We start from the raw sequence: 15,190 nt of genomic DNA on the forward strand, positions 1-15,190 counted from the left end.
AGTTTATTATATAATTTAGTATTTAATTTAATTTTAGGTCTCACTGCGTATACCACCCTCCAATGGCCTGTGCTTCTATGTTCATCAATTCCATGTACTTTTTGTCTTAAAAAAAATTCATTTTCACGACCATTATACAATACAAATCTTTATAATTTATGGTGATTGTCTCGAGGTAAATAGGCTATACCACTAAACAAATGATGAGACGAGTTGAAATATAAGTTCACTGACAAATCTCAATTATCTACTAGTCTAGTCATCCTCGTTCATATCATTTTTGTATCGAATTAGGATAATTGTAAAAGTCTAAATTATTCTATATCTAAATTATTTTACTTACATTCCATACAGGTTACCTAGGTTAGGTATAAAAAAATAAAACTATTGTTGCTGACTGTACATTAGTAGGCACGTACTTTGATTATGAACAGTGAAACATAAAATTGCTTATCTGATTAGGATAGAAAGTGACTGTCCTGTGAATTTCGGCGCAAAATAATACAAGGACTTCCTAATCTAATCGGTGGTCATGAAAGGGCATAAGCTGCTTTCGTTAGGCATTGAATTGATATTACAACTAAGGTCGAAGCGAATTCTAACGATACATACTAAAATTGACTGCCTTCAAAAGATCATTTGGAATTTAACGGTATGTAACTATTTCGTTATTTTACTTATTACTAGCTGATGCCCGCGACTTCGTTCGCGTAGCCGAACTATTTTTGGTAAGGAATCAAAATTATTAGAGAGAAAATAACATAAGTCCGAAGGCATATTCTATACAAAAATGGGAGTTTTAAACAGTTCAGGCAAGTTTTCAACGAATAACTTCCGTTGTCATCGAAACTTAGCTCAAACTGTTTTCGCCTTCACCACACGGAGGTTGGGAATAGCTCCGTGTGGTGAAGACGGAAACAGTTAGCTTATGTTATAACAGTATAGGGTAAATATAAGATTAACTTTATTACAGAACTTCCGTTTCAGAAACGTTCGAAATCTTCTATTTGAATACTCCAACCTTTACTGCTCCTCAGGTTGAACAATTTCTGCTAAGACTCACTTAACAGAAAATGCTTATCGGATTGGTTAACTTTTACTAAGACGTCATTTTCATATAAGTATATTATAGAAGAGCTGTTGCTCGCGGCAAAGAAGACATGGGGAATAAAATAGATTTTTGAGAGTCTCGAGATGTTTGTGAATCATGGTTAAAAACGTGGACCAAATGAGTCTTTTTATAAATACCTATGTTAAAAATGCTCATTAGGCTGATCAACTTTTGTTGAGGCGCTTTTGTCATATCTGTTAGGTATAGTGTAGCGGGTCTGTTGGAGTTCATCATCAGGTGTTCCATAGCATCTATTTTTTAAAGTCTCCAGAAAATGCTCATCAAGCTGACCAACTTTTGTTAAGGCGCTAATGTCATATTTGTTATAGTGTAGCTGGTCTGTTGGAGTTCATTATCAGGTATTCCATATCTTCGATTTTTATACGTCATCAGAAAACGCTCATCGGGGCGAACAATTTTTGTTAAATTGACTTTTCTAAATTTCGTACAGTTTAACTGGTCTTTATAGGTCCTGCTAGAGCTGTTCCAGTTTCCAAAATAAATTATACCCTGTAAGTCTACCAGGCTTTATAGCTATACAACAAAAAAGTTTCATTCAAATCCGTCCAGTAGATCCAGAGATTAGCGTGTGCAAACAGACAGATCTTTTTTACTTCTTTTTCTATTACTGATTCTCTATCGATCTCAATATTTTTATTTAAATATCTTCAATGTACAGAAACACTTTTTTACTGTTTTATTATATGTATTTATTGTTCTCACTCTCATATGATTAAGAGATATAACAATAAATACATATCCATTATTCTTTAATCTTTTCACGTTCACAAGAGTGAAGGAACTTAATAAGTAAACTTGTAGATAACTGCTCAAAGATTTTTTTCTTGTAGATAAACAAAAAATATCATGTTTTATGTATAGTTCGGTGGTTAAATATATGTTTTTCTATAGAATGTTAACATATATTGGAACCAATATTGGACTTTATCTGGAGGCACGGGAGTGCTCCGCCAAGACGAGCCATGTGAAGCGCAAGGGCACTACCTACCTTTTCTTGAAACGTTTCGTTGTTTTTTATTGAACCCTCGTAACTTTGGTTTGGATAATTCCAGATAGGTAAAATTTTCTAGATATAATACCATGACTACATTAATTAAACATACAAATATCGTAGCTAGTATACTTTAGATTTTATAGATGTCCCAAAACCCATAATTTCGTCACTGACTCACTGATCATCAAAATTTACATAACAAAATTACCACACCTAACTTCACGTACTGTACATTCTAGTTAAAACGTGTGGCTTGGCCCTTTTGCTACCGTCACGTAGATTTCATAGGCATTCGTTATCTTATTTCTAGAGTAACGAAACTGCCAAGCTGTAGCTCGTAATTCTAGTTAAAAGGTGTACCTTTTAACTAGAATATAGAGTATGTGAACTTAGGTCTGTTAAAGTTAGGGCGCATATATCAAGAATCTTGGCTCTACATAAGATCTGACCACTTTTTCATACATTTTGACTAAAGTGTAAGAAACTAGACTCACTAAGTTTGTGAAGCAAACTAGACTCGTCTTGGCAACGTTTTTACATGAAAATGTTTTTGGTGGGATAAACATATTCTTTAGTCATTTTAAATTGTGTCATGGCTGGACAATGGAGTCCCCCAATACTTAAATACTGAGATTTTTGACGCCCTTGACCTTATAATTTCTTCTTACGTATTAGGTACCTGTCAATGAGGGTTTCGTTTTATCTTTTTTTTGCCTACATCATTTGTAGTCATAAAATATTCCAATTTTATACCGATCGTATAAATAAGTACTAGGTTGATGAAGATGACAAGATTTTTAAAAAATACCTATTGTTTACAATAATAATACCTAACCTATTTTCATGAACCTCCACTGGTCAAGCAAATCCCGAGTAGAGGCATCTGAATAAATATTTTTATTTTACTACCTGTAATTGTATTGTTTACAGTCAACACGCTTTTTTGGTTGCAATACCAGTGTACCTTTTTGGAACATTCTCAATCTTTTATCCAAGGCCAATCATTGAATACTTGAAATTAACTTGCTTTTCAAACTAATTTCAAAATATCTAAACTATAATTAAAATATTATTACGATATATATGCAAAATATTTTTCAATTACATTGCATTCAATTACATAGTTGTAGTGAGATAGGAGCCTATACATTTTTATATTATTTTACAAGCTTGTCTTTTTGTCTGTAATATCTTGCAAGTGCGTCTTCCAGTTGTCCTACAGAGTTGACTTTTTTTCATGTCTTGACCAAAGACCGTCTTTTGTTGCGCACGACACTTCCAAAGTGGTAAAATAAGGCAGTGATAAATAAAAAATAAATGAATATGTTAGGACAAATCACACAGATTGAGCTAGCCCCAAAGTAACTTCGACACTTGTATTATGGGATACTAACTCAACGATACTATATTTTATGAGAAATATACATATAGATAAACATCCAAGACCCGGGCCACTCAGAAAAAGATCATTTTCCAACATAGCCCGACCGGGGATCGAACCCGGGACCTCTCTGTTTAGAGGCACTTTAGCACTGCGCCACCTAGGTCGTCGAGTGATAAAACTCAAAAAATATATAATGATGTACTATGTAAACTTCCACCGAAAATTGGATTGAACGAGATCTGATAAGTAGATTCAATCAACGCAAATAGGTATACGCGATTAACAAGAACTTATATGTTTTGTTACTTGTTGCTACCTTTCATGGGTAAATCCGACTCGCACTTGGCCGCTTTTTTATAATAAATTGCTTAAATGGATGAACGAACTGATGGAACGGACGAAAAAAAATTAAATTATATAAAATATGTAGTACCTACTTTGTCGAAAGGCTTATTACGAAGTCTGATGATTATGTGAACGACAATAATGTTTGGCCCAAGCATGGTGCAGTATCCCCATAACATTGTACGTATAATTGATTTATGACATGACTAGCTGATGCCCGCGACTTCACTTGCGTGGCTGAATTTAGCTGGAGCATTATGATTTTTATACCTCTACAGAAAATGCTCATCAGACTGAACAATTTTTGTTAAGTCGTCATTTCTATGTTCCCTCTAGTTTATCTGGACCATCACGGGTGTATATTAGGTGTTCCAGGTCTTCAATTTTTACATCTCAAGAGAAAATGCTCATCAAATTGAACAGCTTTTGTTAAGGCATCTTTTCTATATTTCCTATATTTTAGCTGGACCATCAGAATTCTTCATCAGGTGTTCCAGTTTTTAAAATCATTTATGCCCAATACGTTGCCAAGGCTTTATAGCTATAAAACAAAAAAAAAATCATTCGATTCCGTCCAGTAGTTCTGGAGATCAGCGTATACAAACAGATTTCTTTTTCAAATTCTTACTCTATTACCTACATGACTCTGAAATTGATTGATTTTCTACTGTTTTATTAAATGTATTGATTGATTACGTACATTTTGTACATTTAGCTTTTTAGTAGTATTTTTGTTGTGACAATTTTCAATCATTTTATTGAAAATATTAATATGTAACTTTTTATTTATATAAATTTTGTCACTTAAATTATGTAAATTCGTCCTCTTGATTTTTAATATAATATGTACATAGGTTTATGATCTACATTTTGTTACGTTGACGTCCTTGGAGAAAAGGCTGCGGTGAAGTCGGCGGCGGCAGTAACTAATAAAAAATTTTAAATTTACTGTTTCGGTTTACATGACAATGTATTATTATGATAGGTATGAGCTGATGGTGCACCCAGGATCAACTCCCAATATTGTGTGTCCCAATAGTAAATTGAACTCCACAACAGTTTACACCACGGACATGCATGGGTTTAAAACATCTCTCTCATAATAAAAGTTTATGCATAAATGAATTTTTTGTAAAAAAAAACTTATACTATTCAAATATCAGATTACATACTAGATGTTGACCGGGGCTTCGATCCTGTGGGAATTTTGAGATAGAATAGAATAGAAATAAGTTTATTCAAAAAACTACAGACACACACATAATAACCAAAAAAGAAAATTAAGATAAAAAAAAAACAATACGTAGGTAGGTGTGTGCTGCAGTAATCTAAACAGGCCACAACTCAGTGATATTATTACTCTAGGAGCAATACACTGATTTTCAGTTGGAGCCTTTACTACTAAGTAGGTGCTAGTGCGAAACATGAGTGCAGTAATATAGTGCTTAAAATATGTACCTAGTGAAATATATATTGTGATACTACGATACACTACGATATGATACTAGATAGGTAGATAGTTAAATAAATAAACTGTTTATTTTATTAGAAACAGACATTCGGGTTTCTTAAATCTAACTACACCGAATAATAAAGTAGCCATAATAAGCCATCGGCACGATTCCATATTTAGGATTGATGCGTTGTTTAAGTGCGGAGAGCTACGATGGGCAACGTTGAAACAGTACCGACAACAAGCGCTTTGTCCTTTCCAAAAGACGCGGGCCGTACAGATATTCCTCTATCCAGTCAATAGACGTGCCGAGCATAGATTTGACAGGATTATTTAATCTTTGCGACCTGGACCAAAGAGCCAAAAATCATAAATTTGGATTTAACCAGGTTCAAAACAAGTGAGTTTTTGGTAGACCATTTAGCTATCCTCTCTAGATCCTCATTCATTCTCTGCGCGACGAGTGATATACTTTCCGGTGTGTCAGAAATATAAACCTGGACATCATCAGCATAGCAATGAAATTTAGAATGCTTTATCACTTCGACAAGATCATGATGAAGAGGATGAGACCAAGTATAGAACCCTGGGGGATACCCCGGTTGAGAGGTCTTGGTTGAGATAGGAGATAGGAGCCATTTTGACTCAAAAGTTTCACTCTTTGAGTTCATCCAGTCAAATAGCTGTCAAACCAGACACAGAGTGGGGATTATCCATAATAAGTCACTTTAGAAAGTAAAAGAGGAATGTTAAGGCTGTCGAATGCGCGAGAGAAATCTAGTAAAGTCAAAATGGTGCTCCGACGTTGTCCTGCTCGGCAAGAATATTGTCAGTGACATCTAATAAGGCAGTAAGAGTACTTCTGTTCTTGCGAAATCCCGACTGAAACATCGATAATAATTATTAGCTTCAACGTAAGCTGACAGTTGGCTCTGTACAATGCTCTCCAAGATCTTGGAAAGAAAAGGCAGTAAACTAATAATAGGTCTCAAGTCCGAATAATCACAAGGATTATTTTTTTTAGGTATAGGAACTACCAGGGCTTCTTTCCATTGAGAAGGAAAGATTCCCTATAAAATAGATGTTCTGGAGTGTAAGGAGAATCATGTCATGAGCAATCTTGGATAACCCCTAATGGCGGCGAAAGAATTTTTGAAATCGGTTCGGTAGTTTCGGAGATTACCCACCTCAAACCTACAAACTCACAACGGTTTCCTCTACAATAATAGTAAGTATAGGTATGCTTTTATTTAATTTTACTTGTACCCATGGAAGTAATGTACTTATTACAGGTAGTTAATACATATTGCTCTATCGAAATTTATTATGCTTCTTATGAACCAAACCAATATTAATATTAAGAACCCAAATCAATAATGTTATTACAGGAACAAAGATGCTATTGAAGTAGAGTTATTATTCCGTGCTATTGAAGGACAAAATGATCCTTAGGTGTAATTACGGAATTGCTTCTTTAAACTCTGTTGCGTGTGCTATAAGGTTGAAATCAGTATGCACGAGTAATACAAATACAAAAAAACGATTGTATATTTTTAGCCTTTTTCTTGATTTCGTCTATCCGTTAGGTAGGTGTTTTAGAAACAAACAAATTTATTGATGAGACTGAAGATGGGCTTATTTGTGAATTAGGGACAGCCCACCGCCTAAAAGAAAGCACAATCTATTTTTTTATTTCGCTCCCAGACCAGCAAGCTTTGTTTTTCATAAAACCTTTTAAAAAAGACATCTGTTATTTTGGAAAATACTGGAAAATATTATGAGTATATGTATACCAGGTATTAAAAACTATACTTTCTAGGCACCTATCTTTACTACTACTATCTCTCTGCTTAAAAACAAAGTTTCAAAATCAAATCATTTATTCAGAAATTAGGCCTTCGCAGGCACTTTTTCACGTCATATTCTAAATTAAATGATGTTTACCAAAGCTACAAACTACTAGCATTTCGGAACGACCGCTGCTGAAAAGAAATGCCGAAAGAAACTCATTCAAACAGGTCCCTGTTATGCCACAAGGGCTTACCATTTTTTAAATATAAATTTATGTATATATATCTATAAAATTATTTCTAAAAAACAAATAGGCAAAGATTGACAAAAAAGTATTTAGAGAATGATTTTAGATTGCGATTACCACCTAAATAAATGAAAAGATTACAGACAACTATTAATTTGTTTATTGTTACGAAAACACCTAGTAGGCATGACGCTAATCCTAATAATAACAATCTCAATGTGTGAATGTGAAGAAAAAATTAGGTAGGTAGGTTGGTATTCTGTGTCACACTGCTATTGATTATTCACAGTCACACCATGAAGTGTGAATGTCAGGAAAAATATTACGTATTCTGTTTCATACTGATGTGACAGCGAGTCGGCTCTCAAAATTAACGTGAAGTTTTTCTTGTAATGGCATTTTTGACACAAGCTTTTATTGTTATCAGAGAGATCTTATTGCCATGGAATTTTATTAGCATGTACACATTGCATTCAATGTGTGACAAAAAAATCACATCGGGAGCCGATCTTGGGTGTACCATGAGATCATACTTATTATTATCATTGCATTGTCATGCGACTGGCCCTCGAATATACAAAAAATTCTGTTTATAATAGGTATTAGTATGGTAAAGTACTAAGACTAGATACATATCCCACCTTACCTATAACACTAGACTATTAATTATGCTGAGCTCGAGTGCAAGGTTGGACTTTTTAAAAGAACGAGGCAATAGAAATACAAAGCATGTCTGTGGCAATCGCTCGACTGCCCACTGACAATTTGAACCAATTGCCGCTTTATTGCGATGAGATAGAGTGCAAATCCGATTGACCGCGTAATTATACACACTCCAGAGATGGGGAGGAATATTGGTATTGATCGGTTGCGGCCATGCTCTCGTTGTGCGCCGAGAATTCAGTTTCAGGACTTTAGTACAACAACCCCATGATTTTTATATATTAAAATTAATAAATTTATTAGTAAGGTACCTACATTATATGTGCGTAGGCAAAAACAATACTGTACGTACAAGTCTGGGCTCTAAGGAGGTGTCGAAATTTTCAACAAACCTTTCTTTACAACACGTGAACACAAGTCACCAAGTTTCTAAGAAACCAGTTTCAAATTTCTCAACTTCGCCCGAAGTCTAACAATTTCGGAAAACTTTAAGTCGTTTGTTACCCTGGGTCAACGTCCCACGTCATTTTACGGGCGTACGTAACAGGATGGCGAGGGAGAGTCGCGGCTGGCTACCCCGACCGATCGATGAAGCCACCCTTCACTTGCTACCCTAGAGACAAGAATTTGGTAGGTACCTACCTACCTGTTTGCCAAATTCAATTGGTTATAAGATAATAAATATGTATTGGCAAATATTAAAAAATAATCAATAATATCAATTTTATTTAAATGCTCCAAAGAGAAGAAAAGGAAAATTTTATTTTCCTTTAAAATTGTAACTATCAACTTATAACCTCATTATACACAATTTATATGACCCTAAAAACTTGTCGCGAGGTTTACTTGAGTAAATAAACTAGTAGGTAGTAAGCAAAGTGATTATTTAGCGGATTATTTGCAATAAATAGATATTTATTATTTTATAATAAATATCTATTTATTGCAAATGTTTTAAGTATGCAACTAGGTATATGAGGACAAGATAATCTAGGAAAATTAAAACAAACATAGGTACTAGACAGCACTCATGCACATGCTATCATCTGAGTGTACATGGTTCTCGTCACAGGATAATAAATCTAGTAGAAGCATGGCATAAACGTTTAAACAACATGATGCCCAAGAAACCCTAGAATACTTCAATTTCTCGATAAATTTTAAAAGAAGGCTGATTACTTTATTTTCAAATAAAAAAAGCTCAAACTAGCTGTACTAAAACTTAAGAACACGTAGATCTATTGCATATGACAAATAATTGAAAACTCTTTTAGACAATTATAACAACATGTCCCTGACTGAACTTCTTACAAAACTTTCTTATTTGCAGCATTTGAAAGACATGTAACAAAAATATAGTATATTTATTTAATTTTATGCTAAAGTTTTTATATTACGAATTTTAACTGTGATTTATTAATTGCTCATGAAACGCGCTCTTCTATATGATTAAATAGTGAATATAGTTAATAGTTTTATTTGCTTTGACTTATTCTACTATTACATAGTTGTTACGGATATGTTTTAAACTATAAGCAATATATTCACTAATTAAAATAAAAGAAAAAATACTTTATTTTTATACGATTGTTACCTATATTGTAGGTAGGTTGGTACTGTGTTCTAGGCAAATCAGCCGCTATTAGTTTACGTATATATGTATAAAGTGAACTGTGATTTATATGATTATGTAGATGTTAAGTAATATTGTTTTAATAACTACTGTTAATTTTTAGAACATATTCAAAATAGATGGTTCAAACGTTCCTTGGTTTTAGGCAAATTTATCTTTGTTTGCTTTTCCTTATGTTCTACGTAATCGAATTGATTTGTGATTCTTATGTTAGATGTAAGGTAGAAAACCTAAAACTTTGATTGAGAAATGTTTTCTTATTTGAAAAATTGTTTAATTTATTTGCTATCTGTAAGAAAATAATCGATGTGATGAATGTACAATTATCGATATCAAAACGTGACGAATTCACTTTAAAAAAATTAAAATGTTAAAAAATTAAAATTTACACATACTTCTTTAGTGACGAATTTACTTTGTGGCAAATTTACAACAACTCTTCATTTCATACCCATGTTGTAGAAGTGCATAAAAAATAACTATTCCGTCATATTGCATTTAGAATGACATCACAGCTTCTCGTGTACTGTCATCCAAACTAAACATGTATACAAAATTTCAGCTCAATCGGTTGAAGATAAATTGAGTAGCAAGATTCCACCCGAACATACATATATACATACATTCATTGCAAGTTAAATAAAAGCTTTGAAAATCATTCTGGACCTATACTGTATTTGTAGCCCACGAGATTAACTTTAAAATCACCTACTAGCTTGTTATCTGGGGGCACGGCAGTGCCCCTGCAAGTCGAGCAAAAAAAAAAGGCACGGCCGTACTATCCTTTTCTCGAAGCAATTCAGGCCCATTTCGAACCCTAATAACTTTGTTGTGGATAAAACAGGAAAAAGGTGTAATGGTGAATTCGCCCGCCTGTGGATCAAAAGGTCCCAGGTTCGAATCCTACTCGTGCCATATGAGTTTGTATACAAATCTGACTCATATATAGTAGTTTTCATCGACCACCACCTTCCGGTGAAGGAAAACATCGTGAGGAAACCTGCACACTGGTTGATTATTATTAACTTGTGTGCGAAATGGAGAAGGTAATGGCAAACCACTCCATTAATAATGCCAAGAAAGTTGTGTGTGTTTCATTCCGAGTAATGACCACGACCCTCAGCCATGAGGAATACGACTATGAAGAAGAACCAGGTATTGTACTTATAAACACTGTAAATTTCCAATTTCATTGAATTTGAACCAGTTGTTTAAGAATTTTAACTGGTTTAAGTTTTTTTATTTTGTCAATCACTGACTGACTGACTGATCATCAAAAGTCTAAGGCACTTCTAACAGACATGGAAGTTTCAAATTTAGAATACAATTAGTGTTTAATGTCTAAATCAAGGCAAATGATGACAATGAATTCCAACATGGCTCAGGGGGCATTTAAGTAGGGAGTAAATAAATTAATCGATTTGGTAACATGAATCTCACAATTTTTTACGGTAGAAAAACTGAGATGCGGTACTTGGGTTTTTTTGAGCAGGTTGTTTTTGATGGCATTAGGTGCTTTTGTCATAACTTATGTCAAGAACAGCTGTGCAGTAGGGTTCACTGACCGACGGCATAGCCACACAGCCAATGTCCACTCCACACCCACGAAGGAATGAGAGAGAATAACATGAGAGGGATATGAGCAAGGGAACAGTTAGAAAAGGATGGAATTGTATTTTGTATTGGACATGATGTCTAGCTAGTACTAGGCATGCATGTAGTGAAGTTACTGCTAAGTACTAAGTATTCGGTTTCCATACTAATATTATATAGAGAAAAGGTTTGTATTTTTGATTGAAATTAATAAACTAAAATACTACTGGACCCATTTTGATGAAACTTGGTACAAAGACAGACGATACCTTCAGGAGTAACATAAGACTTTTTTATTGTTGTTTTGCGCGTGTGAAACTGGGACAATAAAAAATAGGAACGTTATGCCTGTTCCAAATGATTGCCGATATCGAACATATTATTTATCGCTATGATGAATAACCAGTGATGTATGCCGAATCCGCCAAGTTCGGCGAACTAGCCCCCAATAGTGTGTGGAGCTGGCGTAACATGATTTGTTAACCCAATATTATAAAAAAATGTAATAGATGGCGCTACTTCCTTCTTGTTATCGTTCATGTGCACTAGATGGCGTTGGTGGTGTCATACATACAGAACTATTATTATATTATAGGTACATATCTGATCCAGTGATTCCCGCGCGCGGGACCCATTTCTGACTGCAACTTAAGTACCTACTACTTATATCTATCGATTTAGTAAGGACTTCGTACAAGCACCTACTATCATAGTTCAATGCATATAACACATATGTTTTTCTTTTTTGCTGATTTATTGGCTATGGATATATCTTTCAGAACTCGATTTAAAATATATGGACTTTTGCTACAAAAAAATGTGTTTGTACACCTACTCAATCAGTATCAGATAAACTATAATATCTCGGTAGAGATTCGTGAAAATTAGTAGGTATTTTGAAAAAAGTCTTACAAAATAACACATAAACACTATCGAATACTGACATAAATAAGTAAAAATTGTTTTTGCCTTAAATATTATTTAGTCAACTTTTAGCTAATATGATACAATATCTGTATCTGTCGGAGACCAGGATCCGCATTCCATTTCGCAGAATCGAAGTCATACATAGTCGACAGACCACGTCTATCCTTAAACATACACTATTAAATTATAAGTTTAATTCGTAATTTTTTACTATAAAAAGTTACTTAAGTTTATGTAAGATCAAATCGGTTTTGCCACTATATAGCACTTTATAAAGATTGAAAACGTTTGAAGTACCTATGCTTTAACTTTTATAATACCTACAGCCATGGACGTCCATGCCTACAGCCAATTTCATTCAAGTTATCCTGTGTAACTATTTACTTATGGTAACTTGAATGAAATTAATAGATGCTTAGTTGCGATAGGTATAAACAACGGGTTAGCATAGGTACTAAAAATGAAATTTGTTTTCTTTCTTTGTAAGGTACAGTAAATAATAAGGAGTATTACTGCACATTTATCCCGCCAGAGTACAGCACTGTATGTTGAGTACACAAAAGCTTAGCCGCCTTTTGATATGTGGACTAAACGTTTATTTTAGAGTACTGTATTAATCCTTTCATTATGTAAGCATTTGTTTGTGAAAATATACACTGTAGCGTATTCGGGTACCAAAATATTGGGAAAAATCATTTTCCATAAGATAAAAAACTTCGAAAACTATGGGATACGGCTCACACCGTAAAATTTTCGAACCAGTAAACAGTCTAAAAAAGCTATGATCACTTCACACGCGAAGACTTATTAAAATATGGACCTCATACAGGTAAGATCTTCAGTCAAAATCAAGTTTTAGTTTATGACAGTTGACCAAATAATATAGATCATAACCTAAAATAGTGTTATTATTTTCAGGATAATCTACTAAACCATCCTTTTTCCTTTAAACTCGCACCACGATTGCGTATTTTTTTGGTCATATAAATCTGCAACAATATTGAAAATTGGAGCTTTTTGCCTACATTGACATTGGCAATGTTTGTGTACCTTAGTTGTACTAGTAGTGCCATCTGCGCAGAGCTTTGCGTAATATATTCAATCTTTATATTCATAAAAATAAATGTAGAAATAGAAACTGATTATGATATGGTAAGAAATAATCGTACGGTAACATAATAGTTGTATGTTGTATACTGATTGCGTTGGACGCTTTTTATATTCTATCTTGTTTGTATCTTGGCAAAAGAGTGAGACAAAAATAGTAAGAAACGAGCAATAGTAATAATCGCAGAAACGCTTATTTCGTCCCTCGCGCCCTTTCGTGCCGTTCTTAGCAACCGGTTTTGTTTGTGGAACGGTCGTACAATGAACCAGCCAATGGGAATCCACGGCATAATGCGGGCGTGCCATTGGCAACAAGCAGCGAGAACGTTAAGAAGGGGGGTGTGCGGGGTATGGGTGCGGCCGGCAGGGCAAGCCGGTCTCGCGCGCTCTTTGCAGTCGTGTTTCGCTACTCGAAAGAAGGTTATTGTAACAATGAGACGGGCACCGGACTATCGATAAAGTGTGTTTGTATGTCGTTTTCGTCGATAATAAGTGTTGTGTTTACTTTCACCCGTGCGAATGTCTCAATCCTTACCTTTTTGTTTGTTTTTTATTTTAATAACTGCCGCATGGGACGGCGCTTACGTTTCAGTTAACCTTTTATTTTGAAACGATGGAACGTTGTTCTTATGGTTTTTACACCAAAAGGTATTTTATGTTATTTTTTACTTTACGATTGCGAATCAGTGTGGCTGACTGCGGCGCGTGTGGTTTTATTCGAAGAGTTGAAGAACTTGTGTTATACAATAATGAACGTAGGATCAATGTCTACACAGTGCTTAATATTACATTCATCATGACGCCAAAAGAAAGCGAAAGGATAATATTAAATACAGAATTTAATGTTTATTATTAGAAAAGTCTTCTCATGTTAATGTGATTGATAATGATTTTATTTCTATACTTTTAAATAGAAATTAAGACCTCCCTGCAAAAAGGGTTCGTTGGTATTATTATTGCAACGCTTCGGGGAAACGCCGACAATATGGGGCCCGGACACCCGAGGGTCGACAGCCGAGGGGAGGGAGGGCGCCGTCTGTCTGCACACATGCAGAACCGGTTTGCGCTCCAACTCCCCTTGTGGCTTTCAATTGTCTCTTTCGCACACCACACGCGTTTGCATGATTCCCTTTTGCTCGCACGTTTTCATTATTTTTTTGCTTCCCCTTGTGAAATAATGCCAGACGAATGGTTTTACTTAGGTATTTGCCCAAAAGTATGTGTAGATTGTATGGTTTCATAAAAAATAATTTGATAGAAATGGTATAGGTGAGTAATAAGACTTTGTCAAGCAAAGCTATGTATCTAAAATTTTTATTAAGATTTACAGATATTATATATATCAACCAACCATCCATTAACTTTCAGTTCCAAAATTATTTACCTTTTTACCTGACGACTTTATTTGACCTTAGAAAGACAAATTTAGAAACCTACTCTTGGGCTCGAATTATGTGTAAGACGTCAGAAATGATCAAATCTAGATTATGCTTTTTACAATTCTCTGATATTGCATTGCATTAATTCTTCTTCTTCGTTGTGTTAATGTTGTTTGTAGGTTTAATTTTTCTTTTCACATTTTCACATTTTTGTGAAACCAAGGGAAAATCGAAATGAAATCGCTTGATCATAATCTAAAAAATATAGGTTCTCTCAGAGTTGATTTGTAATAAATGCGCTCTTTACGAAATTATGGAGATGCGCCGAACTGAGAGCCCAATAAGTACCTACTGTGGTACTACTATGCTAGAGTTTACATTCAAAAGAGATTCATCTCGGTGATCGACATATGTTGTGTTTGCTTAATTAATGAATTTTAATAAAAACTGAATGTTAGTAGTTTTTTCTGTCTATGCATATATAGCGCCACACATAGTCTTTTCTTCTTTACTTTCTTTCTTTGCGTGTCGACGCTTTTCAA

The 15,190-nt window shown here is 34.4% G+C and overlaps 1 protein-coding gene across 10 annotated transcripts in view; it reads left to right on the forward strand.

Annotated features, from left to right (window-relative positions):
- LOC128682915 (polyhomeotic-proximal chromatin protein-like) overlaps positions 1-15,190 on the forward strand; it is a 47,372-nt gene that overhangs the window by 2,852 nt on the left and 29,330 nt on the right. For 5 of the 10 annotated variants that reach the window (XM_053767938.1, XM_053767939.1, XM_053767942.1 and 2 more), the window contains exon 1: positions 13,594-13,729. The exons of 2 other annotated variants lie outside the window; for them this stretch is intronic. In XM_053767938.1, coding sequence (XP_053623913.1) covers positions 13,620-13,729 — 110 coding nt within the window. In that variant the 5' untranslated portion in view covers positions 13,594-13,619. Of the gene's footprint in view, positions 1-13,593; positions 13,918-15,190 lie in introns of those variants that run through there. 3 more of the 10 variants (XM_053767947.2, XM_053767943.1, XM_053767951.1) reach the window with 3 other exon arrangements.

The sequence above is a fragment of the Plodia interpunctella genome, chromosome Z (assembly GCF_027563975.2).
Source record: "Plodia interpunctella isolate USDA-ARS_2022_Savannah chromosome Z, ilPloInte3.2, whole genome shotgun sequence".
Lineage (NCBI taxonomy): Eukaryota > Metazoa > Arthropoda > Insecta > Lepidoptera > Pyralidae > Plodia > Plodia interpunctella.